Source organism: Vulpes lagopus, chromosome 1 (genome assembly GCF_018345385.1).
Source record: "Vulpes lagopus strain Blue_001 chromosome 1, ASM1834538v1, whole genome shotgun sequence".
NCBI classification, from domain to species: Eukaryota; Metazoa; Chordata; class Mammalia; order Carnivora; family Canidae; genus Vulpes; species Vulpes lagopus.
The window spans coordinates 113,354,014-113,376,279 of NC_054824.1; the positions used below are offsets into that span (position 1 = coordinate 113,354,014).

At 39.7% G+C, this 22,266-nt stretch overlaps 1 protein-coding gene across 6 annotated transcripts in view; it reads left to right on the top strand.

The window, feature by feature from the left end:
• L3MBTL4 (L3MBTL histone methyl-lysine binding protein 4) overlaps positions 1-22,266 on the top strand; it is a 459,873-nt gene that overhangs the window by 131,911 nt on the left and 305,696 nt on the right. For 5 of the 6 annotated variants that reach the window (XM_041724323.1, XM_041724314.1, XM_041724342.1 and 2 more), the window contains one exon: positions 4,992-5,083. The exons of the other annotated variant lie outside the window; for it this stretch is intronic. In XM_041724323.1, the coding sequence (XP_041580257.1) occupies positions 4,992-5,083 (92 nt within the window). The remainder of the gene's footprint in view (positions 1-4,991; positions 5,084-22,266) is intronic. 6 annotated transcript variants of the gene reach the window in all.

Consider the following 22,266-nt stretch of genomic DNA (forward strand, 5'->3'; position numbering starts at 1 on the left):
CCTTTATCTTGCTTTGCTTGACACATCTCACCATTGTAACCCAGACATTTTCATTTGTTTTCTTATGGTTTTTATTCATATATAAAAAAATCGTTCTAGTGCTGAAGTGCATATAAACTGTGCTCTATCTGTGCTTAATCTAATATTTGCAAAAGCTATATGATGTGGCCTCATAACCATAATTAATTTGACTTCTGTCATTGGATATTTAGCTTTTAAGAAAAAAAACTTTGTACTGTTGAAGAGGCTGTATTTATTCATTTTCTATTTTTTTTTCAGAATATAATGTTAAAGTTGGGAGGACTTGTTCAGCAAGTATTAACACCTTATCTTTTGGCTATAAATATAGGCATACCTTACTTTATTGTGCTTTGCAGATATTACAGTGAAGGTTTGTGGCAACCCCACGTCAAGCGAGTCTGTCAGTGCTATTTTTCTCACAGCATTTGCTGACTCCGTGTCTCTGGGTCACAGTTTGGTAATTCTCACAATATTTTAAATTTTTCCATTATTATTATATTTGTTATGGTGATCTCTGATCAGTGATCTTGAAAGTACTATTGTAGTTGTTTTGGGGTGCCATGAGCCTTACCCATATAAGATGGTGAATAATTAATAGGCATTTCTGCTACATCTTCACTGCGTATGCTAAAGTGAGGCAGTATCAAACAATGGGAATGCATGTGCTAGAAATTTTGTTTAAATACAGATTTTTCCAGATGTGTGACCTCTGTAAGCCTGTTTCCTGTAATTATGAGGTTACAAATCTGATATTTAGTGTTGTAAAGGATAAATGGAAACATACACATTTACACATATATGCTTACATCATGTACATGCATGCATACCCCCCACACACACACTCACAATTTGGTACCTGGGATATAATAGATGTATATTAAGCGACAGGTAATGTACAATCAGACACATGTTTTATATTAGTAATGTGTGACAGAACAGTAATAATTGGAATGTTTTGCTTAGCCACTGTGTATAGTGAAAAGAAATGGAATTTAGGATTTACAAACCTGTGTGCCTATCTAATACTCTATAAAATGACTGTTGTATCTGTAGTATGTTCAAGAAAACTGCATCAAAAATAAAGAAAATTCAGTGCCCGAAGCAGTACTATTCATAATTGGTTCCTTCTCTCCAGGATATTGAGAAACCAGTTGGTCAAAATAGATATATTTGAATTCACTTTAAAACCAAACTATTATCACAGCTGCCTTCCTTCCCTTTAATTCATTAAACAAATATTTATGGGCAGGCATGGTTATTGCTCCAGGGGTAAGGTAATGGACAATATCAACAAGATCCTTTATTTTTAGAAATTGATATCCTAATTCTAAATTAGCAAACTGATTTCTTTCAGCTGGTATGGTCCCCCGAGAGTCAGTAATGACACAAGTCTTGTGTGTGGCCCCAGGAGCAGAGGAACGGTATTTCCTCAATTGGCTGGCGACATGTTGCTGCCTAGTCCTCTTGCTCTACATAGATATTGAACCTATGGAAAGTTGTTATTTTTGATATCATGTTTTCTTTTCCTGGTAAAACCTTAAAGGATTATTACAGTCTTATGTGATCATAAGAGAGGATCGTGGATATGATTTAATTCTGGTAAAATAATAATATATAACAATGGTAAATATGATTAAATTGAGAAATTACACAGTCTTTTTAAGAACACAGCTGTTGTAGAAAATGAGGTATCTATATTTGCTTTAGAGACAACACTGCCATAACGTTTTTTTGTAAAGCATATAATTGTAGCGTAGTAAAATGCTTATGTGAAAATAGGGATGTTGACTAATCTTACTAGGGAATCTTCAGGGTTTGTCAAATTGCTTTCTCTATTTAGAAAAATAAAATATCTCATATAGTGGTATAAGTGGCAGGAAATCTGTAAGGGCTATAATGGTTGAACAGATTGTAAGCTCCTTGATGGAAATCATACTAAGATGTCTCATTATTTTCAAACAAAGCAAGGAAATCCACTGATGAAAGTTCTGTCAGCCTTATTTGATGATTAAAATACTTTTCAAAATTTTCATACTTTAGTAAGTGTATTTCTTAGCCAGAACATATATGTTGTGATTGATACATAGTAAAGATTAATGTATATACTGCGTCTGTTTTTAAACTCTAAATTGATATGATTTTTTTCATTATATTCTGAGCTTAAATTACTCTCTTTTGGTCAATTATATATATGTGTATATCAAAGGATAAACAGTATGCAGGGGATCCCTGGGTGGCTCAGTGGTTTAACACCTACCTTTGGCCCAGGGAGCAATCCTGGAGTCCCGGGATCAAGTCCTGCGTCGGGCTCCCGGCATGGAGCCTGCTTCTCCCTCTTCCTGTGTCTCTGCCTCTCTCTCTCTCTCTCTCTCTCTCTCTCTCTCTCTGTGTCTATCATGAATAAATAAACAAATCTTTTTTTAAAAAAAACAGTATGCAAAGAAATGTTGGGAAATATCAGGAAGGGAGACAGAACATAAAGACTCCTAACTCGGGGAAATGAACTAGGGGTGGTGGAAGGGGAGGAGGGCGGGTGTTGGAGGGGAATGGGTGACGGGCACTGAGGTGGACACTTGACGGGATGAGCACTGGGTGTTTTTCTGTATGTTGGTAAATTAAACACCAATAAAAGTTAATTAAAAAAAAAAAAAAAAAAAACAGTATGCATTATTTGTTTATTTTTCATCTACTGGATCAGGGACTGGGTTATATTTCTATTTCAGTGGACAGCACACTTCTTGTCATATTAAGCTCATCAAATATTTTTTAAATGGTTAAAAGTCTACATGAGTTCTTCCTATACAACTTAATGGATTTTTGTGTTTGTTATCCCATCAGGTTGCTTTATTGTCTTGAGAGGTTTCAAATGTTTGACTTAGAGGTGCATCTTACCACCTGTCACTACCAATGCTCACGCAGTTCTGACCTTTTACCATCTGTACATTCTTCAGGAACATTTTATAGCAAGATTACTGTTAAAACTCACATAGTGCTTTTTGGCCAACCTTCTCCAGGATGTGTGTATATGGGTGTGTGTTTGTGAGTGTGTGTGTGTATGTGTGTATGATAATCATACTTGTAGAGAATTTTAAAACAGTAGAAAGTAACAAAAAGGAAAGAATATTTACGTTAGTCCCATTATACACATACAGATACTATTAGTATTTTGCTATTCCTTTTCAGTTGCTTTTCTGTGCCTGTGTGTTTGTATGTGTGGACAAATATCTATGCATAAGGCCTTGCACAAAGAAAGTGCTTTATAAATATGTTGAATAAATGAGTATCTCAATATGTATAATAATTTATATTTTAAAATTTAGAATAAGATAATGTGTTTTATGTTTTTTGTCCTTACTTTGATTTTTACTTAACCTAGAAAATTCTCTAAAAAATATAGTTTTCAGGGCACCTGGATAGCTCAGTCAGTTAAGCATCTGCCTTAAGCTCAGGTCATGATCCAGGATCCTAGGATTGAGCCCCACACCTGGCTCTGCTCTGTGAGGAGTCAGCTTTTCCCTCTCCCTCTGCCTGCTGCTACCTCTGCTTCTGCTCTATCTCTGTGTCAAATACATAAATAAAATCTAAATCTAAAAAAGAAACTATATCTATCTGTAGTTTTTAATAACTTTATAATCATATGTACATATGTGCCTATTTGTAAATGTACATGTATTATAGTCCCATATTAATACTCTACTGTGTTTTTGCTGTGATAATGTTGTGATGTATATTTTTACTATCAACTTTTATCGTGACTGCTTAGCATGTTAATCCTAGAGGGACAATTACTGGGACATAGAAATATAAATTTAAAACAATTATCAATCCTTTCCAGCAGATTTTTATTATTTAAAAATGATATTTTTATTGAATTACGAAGGGGGTTATTGATGTAGAAAATTTGGAAAGCAGAAAAATAAAGTGCAGAGAATATTGAGAAGAACCATAATCCTGACAACTAAAGATAACTTCATTTAAGATTTTGATTTATGTAATTTTAGTCTTTAGTCATAATTTTAATACATATTTCTATTGTGCATTTTACCAAAAAGGATCATTTTGTTCTAAACTGCTGGGTTTTTTCCACTAGTAGTGTATCATTAACATAGTCTTTCTCTGCCATTAATCTTTTATAATGTAATTTTACAGCCTATTATTAAAATGACATGTCTGTACAATGCGTATAATTAACCCTCACCTGGTGGACCTGTAGTTTATTTCCAATGTTTCATTATTATGAGGAGTTATAGGATACAAACCCTCATGTTTGCCCCTTGGGTACATTTGCTGTAAGCACATTAAGACAAATTCCTGGAAGCAGAATTGCTGGTTCAAAATATATGAAAACATTTTAAAGCTTTTGACGTATATTTCCACATTGCCTTCCAACAGGTTGTACCAATTGACATTCTTTCCCAAAAGAGGTATGAAAGCAAAAGGAAATTATACAGATATTTTCAAGTCATTCACCTAGAAACCTCTTTATTGTTCTTTGAGAGGAGTAAGAAACTACCCATGTTTAACGTTTATCAACGGTCTTCTTAGAGAGGGGACTATATTCATAGGCCTATTGTAATACAGGAGAAGCTGACTGTGGACTGGTTAGATGATTTTACTAAATGCTCACAGAAAGTGAGAAATAAATTTTTTTTTTAATTTTTTATTTATTTATGATAGTCACAGAGAGAGAGAGAGAGGCAGAGACACAGGCGGAGGGAGAAGCAGGCTCCATTCCCCGGGAGCCTTATGTGGGATTTGATCCCGGGTCTCCAGGATCGCGCCCTCGGCCAAAGGCAGGCGCCAAACCGCTGCGCCACCCAGGGATCCCGAGAAATAAAATTTTTATTAGTTACTGGGTTTCCTGAATACCTATTTGATTAATCAGCCTGCTTGTTGAGTTTATCTTCAATTAAGTATTATTTTTCTGTCACTAATTGTTTCAAGAACAGTCACTGTGTTTTCTTTTCCAGTCCCGTCAGTGGCTGCACAGGAAGCATGGTCTTGGGAGCAGTACTTGACAGAACAGAAGGCTATAGCAGCACCTGTTGAACTGTTTTCCAAGGTGAACTACTAACAGTCATATTTTGGCAAGGAATGAACACTTAAGAGAATTAATTAGAAGGAAGTCATTTGCCTACACAGAACACCCAACCTTTTTGATTTGTAGATTTCACTGGAAAATAACATAACAAAGCTAATGGAAGCCTTTGTGATGAGAATATGTGCTCAGGAGCTGGAGCTGGAGCTGGACTTCTGGGTTTGAAACCTAGTGCTCCCACCTTCTAGCTCTGTGACCTTGAACAAGTCATCCAGTCTCTCTGTGCTCCAGTTCCCTCACCTGTAATGTAAGGAAACTACCATGCCTACCTCTTTGGGGTGCTGGAGGATTAAATCAGTTGTACACATAAGGGACACTGGATGCAACATGCACATAGTGAACAATAAGTGCTAGGCTTTCTTTGTATTAGCAGGTATTACCTGCACATGACCACCCAAGGATCAGGTTCGAGGGATCTGTTTCGATGTGTTGCATGAAAGTGGTGGGTCAGGCAACATGTGGGGGAGACAGCGAAACCCCTAAATGATGTTCTACCTGACTCTAATGATGCCCAGAGCAGCCTGTGTGGTCTTGCTTGACGAAATGACTGTTTGCATGGCGGGGGTGGGGGGTGGGGTGGGGTAGGGGGGGTGGGGAGAGCTTGTGCCTTCAGGGGGATCATCTTTACCTGAGGTATTAAATCTTCTGAAATCTTCTGCTAGTCTTTCTATTCTTCTTGGTCTGTGTTTTTCAGTGTTTCAGGGGAATTTATATTTAAAAATTGCATAAAATTTACATCATTGTATTGCATTTTAACCAGCACTGAGAAGCTAACACTTTTTATTTGCTTTCCTTTTTATGGTATTTGTTGAGTTACATCTAGTACTTTTTATCATGCAAAAGGGCTAGCAATTTTTTAAAAGATTTTATTTATTCATGAGAGACAGAGAGAGAGAGAGAGAGGCAGAGACATAGCAGAGGGAAAGAGAGAGAGAGAGAGGCAGAGACATAGTAGAGGGAGAAGAGGCTCCACGCAGGGAGCCCGATGCGGGACTCGAACCAAATGCAGACACTCAACACTAAACCACCCAGGTGTCCCTTAAAGATTTATTTATTTATTTTAGAGAGAATGTAGCAGAGAGGGACAGAAGGAGAGGGAGAGAGAATCAGAAACAGACTCCCATCTGAGCGCATAGCCTGACACAGGACTCAGTTTCACAACCTTGAGATCATGACCCCGAGATCAGGAAGGACCTGAACTGAAACCAAGAGTTGAACGCTCAACTGACTGAGCCATGAGGGTGCCCCAAAAGGGCTAACAGTTTTAAGCCTGGCCATGGCAGTAGAATAGGAGAGAAGTGAAACAAATAAGGAAAGAAAGGGAAACCAGTGCTGGCAGCTCACATTTAAGAAATACTAAATATTTCATACCTAACCCAGTCTTTTTTTTTTTTTTTTGAGTGACAACGGAGATGTATATATTAGGTGGAGATGGTAATGAAGCAAGATTGATAAATTGGTAACTTGAATCAGCTAGTGGATACATGGGATTCCATTACATTATTAACTCCTCCTATACATGTTAAAATTTTTCATAATAAAAAAATTATAACCCATACATTTATAAATGTTCACATTTCTTTGTGAAAGCTGAGAACCATTTCAGTACTTCATACTTGAATTTGAAACACATTTTTTTTTTCTTGTGCTAGTTCTTTCTTGCTCCTAGAAAAGGGAGAAGAAATACCATATGGTTAATCAATTCATAGTTCGTTCTTGTCTGGACAGCCTCATAGAAACAAGCTTGCAATTAATTGGATTAGTTATTGCCCAATAGCAACAGCATGCAAGAAAAATAATGAAACTTTAAATTCAGATCTCAGAGAACCTCAGTTATCCGGCTTTATTGGATTTCTACTTAACCCAGTCTTCACATCGGATGCCTTTGTGGAGCTTTGGAAAACCTAGATGTATGAGTGTTCTGGAGACCTATTAAATTAGAACCTCACGGGGTGGGGCCGGGCATCCTGGAGCTTGAGAACCTCCCTAGGCTTCCGGTGCAGGATAGAGTCCAGTGTGGTTGTAGCTTATAAGAACCATGCAGTCCCTGCTGACTCCTGGTGAGACTGTCATGTGATGAGACTTAGGGTGTTTGCTCCCCCCAAAGCAGGTTAAGTTCCCTGGGTAAGTGGTCTCTTCTTCCTTCTCTTTCATGTTTCCTCACAGTGTCTGTTCATAGTGTATTCGTGACCGGTCAGTGTTGAATGACTTCTGGGTAACCTCCTTCCACTTCTGAGCATGGAGGATCCTTAAAGAGAGTTGGCTCTGACTAGGGCAAGCCAGTGCAACCTGTAGTTTCCCTTTCTCTCTGTCCCTGGGCCCATCTGTGTCCTTGCTTTGTGGTCACTGCAGGTCAGGAGATTGGAGTGAGCCAGCCTCAGGGCCAGCTCAGGCCTGTCAGGTGCTGTGAGCCACACGGGCAGATGTCATCTAGCTAGGTCCAGGGTGCCAGGTATAACCACAGGACATAGGCCCGGCTTGTGACCCTTCTTGGGCATGAATGGGACCTCTGTAACGTCTCAAGGTAGCCAGAGACCACGAAAATGTAAGAACAGTCAGTGATTGAAGTCTGTACTTATATGTAGCAAAATAGGCCATGAGCGATGCAGGGTCTTAGAAATCAGACCCCTGTGTATTCCCAGACAAGGATCCTCTCTTACCTCCACTGAGGATTGGATCACATGTTAGCATGTTAGGCTGAAATGTGCCTTCATTCCTGGATCAAGGTGGATTTTGGCTGATGGCAGAGCCCTTAGGTTCTGACCAGCGTCTGCATTCTTCCCTCAGCTCAGCCAGTGAGTTTATTAGCACGGTTTCTCCGTTTCTCCTTTAGAATGCTTCAGGGTCCTTCAGCCAGTACAAAAACACCTGCAGATCAGAGAATTTCTCCCCCAGGTTTTCCCTTGTGACGTAGTATTCACTAAAAAATCTCCAAGGGGCCAGGGTGAGATTTCTGTTCCTGAATTAAATCCCTTTGGCAATATAGGGAACTGTGTAATCGTAGGTTATGGGTCGTCTAATTTTCTCCCTCTCTAATTTTCTCCCTCGACTTTGCAGAGATCTGACAAAAGAGGTGCCAATAAGCGCTTAAGTGAGGGGACATGTGGCATGCAAAGGCAGCAATAGGTTCCATTTAGAGAGTGTAAGTAGACTCCACAACTCTTTCCACAGAGTAGAGATGAGCGGTGAGCAGAGGACACAGCCTTTGAGGGCTCCTTGGCTAATAATGTGACTTTAAAATATGACTTTCTCAGCTTGTGGACTCTAATTTTGTCAACTCTGAAAGTGACCATAAAATATTAGCATGAGAGAAAGTGGTCACGTCTGACCTGTTGGCATGCCTTTCTCTTCACTCATGATTTAAGTCAGGCTACTCACATTTTCACCAAGGATTTTATGACATGGTTGCTTGAAAATCTTGCCATCTACCTAGGATATAAGATGTGTCCCAAAATATGGCAACAGTGGGAGGTAGAATGTTCACTGTCAGTGGAATGTACAAGAAATGAGTTTCCTAGGTGTTCCATGCAGAGGTAGCATCTCATCCAACCCTGAACAAGGATAAAGAAGCTTACCAGTTACTATGTCTGATTTGTCCTGATGATTGAAGATGCTTGTGTTCAAGATAGTGTTACTCTGCTTGGACATTTGTACTCCAAGATGAAGTAGTGGTTTAAAATTGAAAATGGGTTTCAGTAAAATAAAAGAGGCAGGTAGTTCAGGCCAGTCTTCTGAGAAAGATGGTAAGATTGAGCTCAGTTTTGGAGTGATATTGTGCTCTTGACTGTTACTGTCCATTTTAATTGTGTAAATATTGTGATAATAGTGTTCAGGTCAGGCAGCTGAGATAGAACTTTTCAGCTTTGGACACTGACATGTTGAAAATGGGGTAAAATAGTTTGCATATCCTGATTGGAAAACTATTAAAAAGATATTTAATATATAATTTTCATCCTAATGCTTAGGTATTAGAAAGTGTACCAGTGACACACACACACACACACAGGTGATCAGTTTCGTCATGCAAATCAAATGTGTATTCTACTAAGAAAACATATATGTATGTGTATATATATTTTTATGTTTATAGTTTTAAAAGTATGCTTATTTTATTTGCATGAGATTTTTGCATATCTTTAGGTCTATTTTGAATTTCTTTTTGTACGAGACAAACTAAAGTGTTTTGTAATTTATGGCTTATTTTACCATCTGGGTAGTGAGTACACAAGGATATAAACACCTTCTGTTGACAGAAAGTATAAAAACATTTTCTCTTCATTACTGGTGAAATTCACCTATCTTGATTTGATTCAAACTTTAAAATATTTTTTGTTTTGTTTTGAAGTTGGTTCTAATACTTTTCTCTTTTATCTCTCCCTGCCAGTCATCTAACCATCCAGTGTATCTCCCTAAAGCATCCTTCCCACCCTCTTGCCCATCACAAGTTCTAATATGCCATCCTGGAATCAAAGTCCCTAGAGTCTAGCCCTAGAAGCACATCAACACAGAGCTTCTTCCGTGCCAGTCAGGCTGGTCCACACACTGGCTCCTGCTTGTTGCTGCTCTGCTTAACTATTCAGAGTCTTTATCCAAGTGTGAGGCCTCTACCTCTCTTCCTGTTCTCTGAACTTCAAGACCCTCCCCTTTCCTGAAGCTGTCTCTACCTGTGCACTCTGACCTGTGGACTTGCCAGCTTCTGTTCTTCTGGGCTCATGCTGGTGGGAGTGAGGGTTGGGCGATGGCGAAGGACTAGCATGAAGGCAGGCACTGCCCCTCCTGTTAGCTGGCCAGGAGCTGAGGGGACCTCCACCTGCACTCTGGAGGCAAGTCTGACAGAGGGAGCCTAGCTCTCCCTCGCCCTAAACTGTTCTTGTCCCACAAACCACACATCCTGGTTGTTGTCAGTCACTGGCCCAGAAAACTCTGCTTTTATGCCCAGCAGATGTTCCTGTCTCCCCAACCAGTGTTGGATGGCTGAGCAGATAGACTAAATGAGTGCTTGAGCCCCTGCAGGTCAAGGACACTTGCATATTTTAAAAATCGGTATTTCAGAACAAGGTGAAAGTTATCATGGAAAAGCTAAAACCCTTGGACTTCATGTGTCTTTTATAGTGTAGTATATAGTTTTAGTTTGAGTTTATATAGCAAGGGAGTTGTTTTTCTTTTTTCTTTTTTCTTTTTCTTTTTTTGCTCTTGTAACAAATCATTATAAACTTAGTGGCTTAGAATAACGCAAATTTATTTATTTTTTAAAAAAGATTTTATTTATTTTTTTTAATTAATGAAAGACACACAGAGGCAGAGACATAGGTAGAGGGAGAATAGGTAGAGGAAGAAGCAGGCTTCATACAGGAAACCCAATGTGGGACTCGATCCTGGACTCCAGGATCACGCCAAGCCAAAGGCAGACACTCAACTGCTGAGCCACCCAGGTGTCCCTGAATAACACAAATTTGTTATCTTAAAGTTCAAGAAGTCTAAAATGAGCCAGCAGGGCTATGTTCCTTCTGCAGGCTCTAGGGGAGAATCTGTTTCCTTGCCTTCTGTAGCTTCTAGAGGCTGCCTACATTTCTTAGCTCGTGGGCTCACATCACTCCAATCTCTGTTTCCATGGTCACATCTGCTTTGGTCCTTTGGCCTCCCTCCTGGAAGGACACTTGTGATGACATTAGGACAACCTGGATAATCCAGGATAGCCTCTCAATCTCAAGATTCTCCAGACTTAATCACATCTGCAAAATCCCTTTTGTCATGTAACGTACCATATTCACAGGTTCAGGGATCAGGACATGGCTGTCTTTGGAAGCCACTGACCACGGGTGCCATCGCCTTTCCATTACTATGCTGATTTGTCCCTATCTCTGACCTGAGTGGCTTCTCATAGCCGGCTCCCTCCCATCATTCTGTGACTGCTGCAGCAACCCCAGTGGTAAAACAAGTGGTATATCAGGGTGCCTGGGTGACTCAGTAGGTTAAATGATCAACTCTTGATTTCAGTTCAGGTCACAATCTCAGGGTTGTGAGATCCAGCCCCATGTCAGACTCCAGGCTTAGTGCAGAATCTGCTTGAGGGAGAGTTTCTCTCTCCCTCTCTGCCCCTACTGCTGCTCATTCTCTCTCTCTCTCAAAGAAATAAATAAAATCTTTAAATAATAAACAAATCTTAAAAAAATAAACAAGTGATGCATTATCCTTAATAGTTCAACATGTCAGTCCCTCCTTTCTCCAGCTAGCCTGCACAGCTGCTTCACTATAACCTCTGCTTTCCGAGAGTGCACTTTCCCCTCTACCAAACTCACTTCTTTACTCCCTGAAGTCAGTGGGCCTAGCCTCCTACTTCCTGCTCCTTAGTATTTTGTCACTTTGCAGCCCTCCCTACCTTGAGGTTTATGCCATCTCCTCCCTACTGTTTCCACTCTTGTTACTTCATTGGATTGTGTGTGTGTGCACCTGTGTGCATATGCATGCTCACGTGCTACCCGCCCTGAGCTCCCCTCTGCTCCTGCCCCAGTGTCCCTCTCATCCTTGGACATCCTTTGCCTACATGAGCCGCGTAATACCACGAGTGCCTCCACCTGAGCCTGACCCTCCTTTCCCATGCAGTCCACCTGCTTCGTGCCACACTTGCATAAATCAGAATTGAACCTCTTCTGCACTGTGGAACTTTAAATCTCACTGTCTGGTCCCATCCGCTGCCCTTGCAGCCCTTTCTCTCCCTTATTCCCACAGTACCAGTTTTTCCTTTAATTCAACATAGCTGTTGAATTTGTCCCTTTTCTTCCTTCTGGCTTTATATCTTCCCCCTGGCCAGGCTAGGTCCCCCGGTTCCATCAAATCAACCATTCTCTTGTCAGGATCTTTGACTACCTCATCCTCCATCATCCTCTCCCCATATATGTCTGCCAGAATCCGGGCTCTGGATGAATCATATGTGTCTTCTAACTTCTGTACCTAACTAAGCTGACAAGCCCTGTTGGAGAAGGACCACAAAGCCTTGCAGATTGGTGGCACTGTAGATCTACAGTCTCTGCTAAGAGGGCAGTGCCTGGCCACCCTTTGTCAGTCTGAGCACTCCCTGATTCCTAGGAAGGCACTTCTCTCAGGCATCTGCCTCATTTCCAGCAAGAAGCTGTCACTCCCTTGGTGGAAATGGTGTGACCTCCCTCCATGTTCTGTCACAAACCTTCACTCACACCTACTCATACCTCTTTCTCATGTTGAACTGGGAGAAGTACCCTCCTCCTACCCCTCATCCCCTTTACCTATACTCTGGAGCTTTCCTGTTTTGTGCTTTTCTAGAGACCATTGATCTACCACCCATCAGTCATCTCATGTCCTGCTTATAAGTTACCTTTGCTTCCTTCTAAGTGTTTGTATCTGGAATATAAATTTACCTAATTGTCTCAAATTTAAGAAAGCATACTGTCCCTTGGTCATGTATTCCCCTTAATAGCTCATCTCCTTAGTCTGCTCTAGCTTCTTGTAATGTTGGCCTGCATTTTCTCTTTTCTTCATTTTCTAACCTTTTCCTCCTCCAACTCTGCATTCTGGCCTTTATTCCCCACTGCTACCTGAAACTGCCTGCAGAAGGGACCAAGACTCCCTTTCCTGAATTCAAAACCAGGTGTGTGTCAGGCCTTGGCTTCTACTCCCTCTGCCCTGGAATGCTGTCCACTGTCAGCTGCTGCTTTTGCTTGGTCCTAGCCACTCCTGAAAGTCCTCTTCTCCTGGGCTTCAGTCTTAGGGCTCCATTCTGCATGGCCCCTGGGGCATCTTGAGTTTCACCTTGACCCCATGGAGTGTGTAACCTCCTCGACCTTTCTCTTGGTCCTCCCACCCCTCCCCTGGGTGGCCCCCAGCAGTCTTAACACTCAGCATGTGCAAACGGGACTCCTTTTCCCAGTCTGCCTTCCTGCGTCTGCTTTGTGGGTTACTGGTCCAGGGAAGGGCCTCTGCATTCATTTCCCTTCCTCTTCTCTCTTCTGGCCTATGTTTGTCAATCTGGTCTGCTCAGGTTTGCCCTTCAGTTCCTTCTCCAGGCCCTACCATTGCTGCCTTATTGTAGGAGTGGACCTGCATTTTATTTTCATAGCAATTGTAATGAAACTTCCTAAAATGATCTCTCTCTGTCCAGGTGGCCAGCCCCACCATTAAGCTTCCTGCACACCATTGCTGGAATGGTCTTTGTAAACCGTGGCTCTGTTTGTCATTTGTGTACATAGCATGTCTGCTTTTTATGTGATTCTGTGTGATTACACGTAAATGTGTTATGTCTCTAGGTAGAACTGTAATCTCTGTGAAGACTGACTGGGTTTCTTTCTGTTTTTTTTTTAAATTAATTTATTTATTTATGATAGTCACACACAGAGAGAGAGAGAGAGAATGGCAGAGACACAGGCAGAGGGAGAAGCAGGCTCCATGCACCGGGAGTCCGACGTGGGATTCCATCCCGGGTCTCCAGGATCGCGCCCTGGGCCAAAGGCAGGCGCCAAACCGCTGCGCCACCCAGGGATCCCTCTTTCTGTTTTTTTTTAAAAAAATTCTTTCTGCTCTGTGATTCCTTGAGAGAGGCACATTTTTGAGCATCTTTTTATTGTGCCTTGGTGCTTGTACATGTGCTGCCTCATTGAGTCCTTTCAGTTTCCTTCCTCTTGTTTATAGAAGAAGGACTCTGTGATGGATTTCGCTGACTCGTAGTTTTTCACTGAAAGTGGCAGATAATACCACTCGCTCCTTCGAGACTGTTGAGGAATTACATAAAATGTATATACAGTGTTTAGCCCAATACAATGTCTGACATGTGGTTCACTTTATTAAATGCCAGAATTCTTAAAGTTACACTTCTCAGATTCTAGTCCTTTGCCCTTCCCAGAGCCCACCCTGCCCGACAGCATTCATTCAGAGCACTAGCTGGGACCAGGTCTCTCAAGGCTTCGTCCTTGTTGGGCTTGCCCTGCTGGGCCACAGTGATGCTCTTGGCTGCTCCTCATCAAGCATGGCCCACCAGCTGTGGTGTTTGATCTCCACGTCCTGATCTTCTGTGCTTCAGGCTGAGTGTCCAGCCTGAAAAATCACTCATGATTGGAGCTCCATCTGAAATCTCAGTGTTGCCGGATGCCGCCATTCCACATCCTCCACTCTCGTCATGGTGCTCGTCCTCCAGCCTTCATGAGGGAAACAGAAACATTCCCTCTCCTTGGTCATCAAAAGCAAAGCAAAATCATTATGTAGACTTTGGCTTTGCCACCTTTCCTCCCCTGCTTTCTTCTGCCATGTCTTTATCTTGGACGCTCCTTAACGCGTTCTTGTATTGCACTCTGTCCCTCCACTTCCCTTGAAATCTGTGATAACCTGTTATGATTTGGGAAGGAAATACTTTTGAGTCCTCATAAGAAAATTTCAGCCATCTGTAGGATGATGTGGTGGTGGGGAGGCTTCTTTGGGAAATGGCTGGGAGTAGTTGGGGAACAATGGCACCTTCCTAATTTAACCTCCTAATTGCCCTGGAAATGATAGCTGTATTTGAACAGACTCCCATTTTCTCTCAGCCTTCCTTGGTCAAGTTCAAGTGAAAGGAATAGCTTACACTCTCTCTCTAAATTTAACTTCTGTACCTAGACCTGAAATTTATTTTTAAAATATGCCAGTACAGGGGATCCCTGGGTGGCGCAGCGGTTTGGCGCCTGCCTTTGGCCCAGGGTGCGATCCTGGAGACCCGGGATCGAATCCCACATCGGGCTCCCGGTGCATGGAGCCTGCTTCTCCCTCTGCCGGTGTCTCTGCCTCTCTCTTCCTCTGTGACTATCATAAATAAATAAAAATTAAAAAAAAATTTAAAATATGCCAGTACATTAAATAGAATCTGAAAAACCCATGTCTGTGTTTTCTTTTTGATAAAAGAGTCTGGATATGTGTTTAACTTTGCAGGTGCAGAAAGATACTCCCATGAAAATTCATATTTGTTATAACCCCCTGTAGAACTACTTCAGATGAGTGGGACCTTTCTAACCAAAACAATTCACTCAGATGTTAAGGGTTTTTTGTGCTTTGATCATGCTTCCAAAATACTTGATAATCACTGATAACACTATCATGGTTTAATATGGATCCTTCTTAGATGATACTTTAACTACTAATCATTAGGCACATGATGACCATGCAGTTTTAGTGAAAATAAAATACCTCATTATACTGTGAATTCTGATAGGCTTAGAATCAGATTATAGCCTTGGTCTGTATCCTTTTTTATTAACTTAAAGTGTGTGGTTGCTTGTTTTCCTATTTGTTTTTGTCTCCTATATGTATTTTTCTGACCCTTGTTTTAAGATGACTTCATCTTAATGTTTCTGTTTCCCTCATGAAGGCTGGAGGACGATATATAAGAGTTGTCTAAGGAAAAAAAAACATATTCTGTAAAAAAAAATACTCTGTGTATTATATTCACATGTTAGATTGGGGCTTAAATCCCAAGGCATATTGGGCAGAGAAAGAAGTGTGTCTTACAACTAGACTGTAGCCTTGCAATGTGAAGTCATTTAAGCTGATTAATGTCTGAGACTCTGAAGACCAGAGAATTCTCATTCATGTTCATTTCTCATCTTCTCTAGAACTGTAAGTTCTGGGGCAAAAGTGGAGATACATCCTGATCTTGTAGCTCAGATATTTTTCCTATTCTTAGAACCTACTTCTCCGTAATGGTGGAATTCAAAGTACCAGAGGCCTGAGAAATAGTCTAGCGGATTTGAAGTAGTGAGGTTGGACAGTTGGATCATGATTGCTTTTTCCTTCTTGGAAGGGCCTAGAGCCCCATAAAGGCTGCTTATCTGCAGTTCCAGATGGAAGCCCAATGTCATGTTCAGAGATGTTCAGAGGAAGAGAAATTTTAAAAGAAAATGGCCATCGAAAGATGAATGGATAAAGAAGATGTGGTTTATGTATACAATGGAATATTACTCAGCAATTAGAAACGACAAATACCCACCATTTGCTTCAACGTGGATGGAACTGGAGGGTATTATGCTGAGTGAAATAAGTCAATCGGAGAAGGACAAACAGTGTATGTTCTCATTAATTTGGGGAATATGAATAATAGTGAAAGGGAATATAAAGGAAGGGAAAAGAAATGTTGGGAAATATCAGGAAGGGAGACAGAACATAAAGACTCCTAACTCGGGGAAACGAACTAGGGGTGGTGGAAGGGGAGGAGGGCGGGTGTTGGAGGGGAATGGGTGACGGGCACTGAGGTGGACACTTGACGGGATGAGCACTGGGTGTTTTTCTGTATGTTGGTAAATTAAACACCAATAAAAAAAAAAAAAAAAAAGAAAATGGCATTCAGAATAAAAAATAGACAGTTTTGACAGCTCTTCTCCTTCAGTTGAAGCAAATTTATATTAGAAGTACCTCTGTCTTTTTACCCTAGGAGAGTTTAGTCATTTGGGGAAAAACTATGTGGGCTTATTGCTTTAAACACTATACTCAGTGATTTGTGGAGTCTACTCAGTGTTAGCCAGTGAATTATCAGACAACTTCAGAAGTTATTTTTAAAAGTTCTCTCTATGTAGTCCTTTATATCATACTGTGTAGGTTCTTTCTTTGTCCGTAAAGATCTTTATTGGTATAAAGCTGCCTAAATCTAACAGTATTCTACTCACTCTGCTATGTGCTTTCTTTTTGTTTCTGAGACTGTAATTCAGTCAGTGGGTAGGTAAGGGTACGTGGATACACACACAGACACACGCAGACACACACACACACACACACACACACACACATCTCAGCCAAATTTCCTACCGTCAGTAAGGTCAGTAGTTCTGGAGAAATGAGAATTTTTGCATCTGAGATTATAGTAGAATAGATTCACAACAAAGCAGGAGGAATGAGAGCCACTAGGTTATTAAAGAATACTTTTGTTGTGCCATGAGTTCTGTGTTCTCTTTTTGTAGAATGCTTCTTGGTATAATCTTGGCAACAGTTTAGGATACAGAATTAACCTATGAAAAATGTTCAAAATAACAGAGAAGTAGTCTCTAAAATGAGACTACTATGTAAAAATACACAATCAGCCATCCTTCATTGCCATCATAACTGAAGCCTTGCAGCAAGTTATGTTTCATTATGTAGGTGATGATTTTTTCCCATTAGCCTAACAAATAGATGGCAAAAATAGGCCTCAGTTTGAAAAAGCAGGGTTTGAAACATGCCTTGTTGCCTGGCCTGTATACCTATGATGAACAGCTGCAGTGAACTGCTTGTGTCTGCTTATTGAAGACTCCTAAATATGTTGTTTAGTCATGGGATTAATTAATGACAGATTCCCTTAAAGGACAGCCATGTGGCTCTTAATCTTTTTTTAGGTATTAGACTCTTTTGGACATCTAATGAAAGCTATTGATAATCTCCCTAGAGGAGTGCTTTTTTCCATTTGCACACAAAATTTTAAAATTCAGGAAGTTTCTAGAATCCTCAAAACCATGGACCCTATCCCTACTCATCATTAAAAACAGCCACATTTAGGTGTAGTTTAAACAAGAATAAAAAAAATGTTTTTACATACGGGATTGTATGCTGTGTGTGTGTGTGTGTGTATCTATATCTCTATATACGTATAGATACAGGTATATCCAAGGTCTCCATTTTATCTGTGATCGAAACAAGAGAAATCCAAGAGGGATTCTAATATTCCTGATAGTTTCCATTGTTAGCTCAGGTGAAAATCATAAAGTTTCCTGAGGAGAAAGCAAGGAAGGAGTTTCATAACCTCTCATAGCCTGCCAGTGTTTGCAGTGAATAGAGTTTTAAGATGAAAGATTCATTGCAAGATACTGTACCTGGGGGGATGTTGAAACTATAGTAATGCACTAGAAAGTTGGAATTGAAAAGTAGGTACAAAAATGTTGTTGTTCATGAGCTGTCTATAGAATCTTTGAAGGTATCAGTCAGTATTGATAGCATAAAAGTAAAAATTAACACACTATGGAAAATCTGTGTATTTCTTCCAAGCCTGAAACCTGGGTATCAGCATAAAATTCCCTACCTTCTTCATCCTCAGCATCCAGTCAGTCCTCAGGTATCGTCTGTCTTGCCTCCTCCATGGGCACTGCATCTGCCTCTCCTGCTTGTTCCCGGCTCTGGCTCTGCATTGGCTGTGTTCCTTTCATCACTTATCCAGGTTCCTGCCATGTTCTGGGATGGAATGTAACTTTTCAGTGAAGCTCAGAGCAGGGTTTGAATTCACTTTCCAGGTTTTACTGACTAGCTGTGCAAGTGGGGTATTTGTGAATGTCTCCGAGCCTACGTGGAGATTGTATAGTTCTAATACAGGGGATTGTAAGGCTTTAGTGAGCTGAGTTAGATAGTATATGTGGCACACGGCAAATTCTCAATTATCAGTAGTATCAGTACCATCTTCCCTATATCTAATCTTGCTGTTTTTAAGTTAATTCTCTACACTGCCACTAGTGAGATCTTTTTAGAATGCAAAATTTTTTTTTTCCTCCCCTCTGCTTAAAAGCTTTTGCTAGTGCTTCATCCACTAAGAATAAACTGAAAGGTCCTTAACAAGACCTACAAGGCTTTTTGTGACCTGTGTCCTGTCTTCTTGCCTAGCATCGTCATCACTGAATTGTGTGTGTGTGTACGTGTGCTGATTTTTTAACTAATTACAGTGGCATTTAAAAATTCTAATAAGACAGAAGAGCATAAAAATAAAAGACTTTCTGTTGGTTCACCTCTTTAGGTGAACCACTCAAATAATTTGACCCATATACTTCCAAGTCTGTATATATTTAGTTACATAGATATGTATTTAGTGCTTATATAAATAGTTGTGTTTTACTCATTTAATGCTTGATTTATATTTATCAGTGTGCCATGGCTCTCATGACACCTCAGCAGATTGAGGTCAGTGTCTTACTTTTTTTTTAAAGTCATCTCTACACTCAACATGGGGCTCGAACATAGAACCCTAAGATCAAGAGTTGCATGCTGCACTAACTGAGCCAGCCAGGTGTCCCTGTCTTGCTTTTTTAATAGCTGCATTATATTGTGTCCCTTTTCTCTCCATCTAAAGTTATTTTTACATATGCTGTTGTGGTATGCATATAGTTCAATTACTTTCCCCAAATGAATAGTCATGTGTTCTAATGACATTTATCTTTTCTCTCCTGACTTAAAATGCTACCTTTACCCTGTATTAAATTCTCATATGACATTTGGGGATAATATATGGTCAAATAGCACATATTCAGACCACTAATTTTAGTTTTTTTTAAAACTCATTCTAAGTTTTAATTATAAAATAAAAAGTTTAAAAATTTTGAAGTCTCTAGTCAGTAAGTGGGATGGTGTTGATTTATCATACTACTTGCTCATATACTAAAGCGAGATACACACTTTGGTCTTAGGCATATTACATAACCTCTTGTGCCCTAGTTTCATTATCTGCAAAATGTACATAATGCCTATTTCATAGGACTTTTATGATGATTTAATGAATTGGCATTGGTAAAGTGCTTAGAAGAGGATTTGGCCCAGAGGTAAGTGCTCTGTAAGTGCTTGTTGTATAAAAGCCATCTGTATATGGCCTGATAAAAGATAGCTCAGGCTCTATATTCATTCCTTCTATTCCTCATTCTTCATTTTTGTTTAGTAAGATAATTGTACCTAGCTATTATAGATTGTTGGCTATGATAGTGAGTGTTTGGTGGTTCTTCAGATAAATATGTATTGTCCTGGATATATTAATTAAACATAAACTCAGACTCCTTGTTGTTGTTGTTGTTGTTGTTTTTCCTTTTGTCTTATCAAATGGTGAGCCAACAAGAATATCACACTTATAATCTGGCAGATTGATTCTTTCCACTTCTGGTAACTTCTCTTTGATTGTATTTGTCTTAGGAAAATGTTTTCTTATGTTCCCTTCTGCAGTATTTGAATGATTTTTTTATGCTACCAATAACATGATTGATTTTTTTTCCCCAGTGACTAAAGAAAATCATCCCAGTGTTAACTAAGAGTTAAATTCTGTGTGGTCAAGCTGTTATATCCCAGTTTGCCTACATAAGACTTCTTGTGGTCTCACCTGTCAATTTAAAATTGTGACATTTCAGCCTTGGAGATACACATTGAAACAGTTTGAGATTTTGAAGATGTTACTGAGGTAAACCATGAAAGAAGACAACCACTGGATTCATGGCAGTGGTCTTTGGTGTTATAAGAAATCTTGCATATGAAATGTGTACAAACATCTTTCCCTTTGACAACCATCATGTAAGGTTTGGAATCCAGAGGCCTGTGGTCCTGGACCAGTCCTTTGCATGGCACATTAAAAGTGCATGCTTTAGTGGCTGTGATTCCTTTGCATACCTAATTTCTCTAATTTCTTTTGATACTGAATTAAGATCAGGAAAATATTGTTGCCTGACAACTTTTGCCTGTGAATAAAATAGAATGCCTGTGGGCATGCAGATAGAATCTTCCACTTAGAGAATTGACACTGCTCTATTACACATATGTAGCTGCTGCTCTGGTGGGGCTAATGGCCACCAGCCCTCTACAATCTGCAGAATGGCTCAAAAATAACAAGTACAGGAATAATGTCTCTGATTTTGTATGAGGTTCTCAGTGATTACAGAGTAAAATGTCCATAATTTCTCACATATATCTACTAACTGCCCAGGAGCTGTTTACATTGTATATTTGTAGTTTTAGGGCACACCATGTGATGAGTGCCATATGCATTGTACTCATAAAGGAATTTTGCCACAAGCCTGTATAGTTTTCTCTAAGCATGGCCTTTTGTATTGTTTTGACTGGTTTGGTTTGTTTTTTTTTTCCTAATGCTCTGACTCCTTTTATTTTTAAATAATGGTATGTTATTTTTACTTGCTTTTTCAAGGTATAGAACTTGTAATATTTTTTCTTTTCTATCATTAGTGATAAAACTCATTATTTTGCAACTGTCTAAATACAGCTTAACTTATGTACCCAAGAGCACATGGTACATTTTTGGAAATGCCCTTAAGGCCCTCTGTGGCCTTGAGTCAGGTTTTGTTTTGCTTGTTATGTTTCCACATCTGTCCCCTAATGTGGAACAAACAGTTGGCAGGCTTTCAGAAGATTTGGGTCCTCAGTTACAATCTTCCACTAAACAAGTTATGTGACCCTTGAGAAGTCTCTTAACCTCTCTGGTTTGAGTTTATCTGTAGAAGTTTTTTGTTGTTGTTGTTGTTGGTTTTCTTTTTTTTGTTTGTTTGTTTTGTTTTGTTTGGATCTGCAGACCTTATGCTTTTTTATGACTGAATTTAATAGACTGTTGTTTGCTTTAGTGTGTGATTCCAGTTCCCATTTGTCACCATGAAATATAATTTTATAGTACGGCTATCAATTATGTTCATAAAATAGATGATTTTTAGAAAGGAAAAAATTAAATAGGCTATTAATAAGCCACTTAACAGAAAAGAGATTGATGAAAGACAATGCTACTTCTCAGGAAAAGCTACCTTTTAGGTTGTTAAAATGAATGTCTTGTTTTTTTATTTGAAACCCTCCGGAGAATGCTGTGGCTGTTTAGGTCATGTAGTGTTCCTTACAGTGTTATCCAAAGCACCCAAATTTCACTCAAGAAACCCTCTGAAAATGCTGACAAGAATAACGTTCATCATCCTAACTCCTGGCTGTGAATTATTGTCAGTGTCTTGAATTTATCATTAATATGTGAAAAGAGGGTATAGTCTGTTCCATACAATGCTGGTTTTTTCCCCATTCCCAATTTTGTATCTTTCACTTTTGTTAAAACATGAAAAATGTTCTGTCCGTTATTATGGCTTCTTCAGTTTCCTTTCAGGATTATTAATATACTCCCTATGGTCTCTCATCCCCCTTCACTTTCTAATCAGTGTTGTCTATACACACATGTATGTGTGTGCAGTACTCTTGAAGTTAACCAAGAAATTTCAAAGCAGTGAACAGGAGGCAGTCACATAAAACCTGTTATATACGATCTGCTGGGAAACATAGTAGATGTGAGAAAAAGGCTGGGGGAATTAAAAACACACATGACATTTATTTTTGCAGAAATAAAATATTCCTGAGAAATCATTCATTCTTGCCATTTCATTTTTGGGTTTTGTCATCCCTTAAATTTT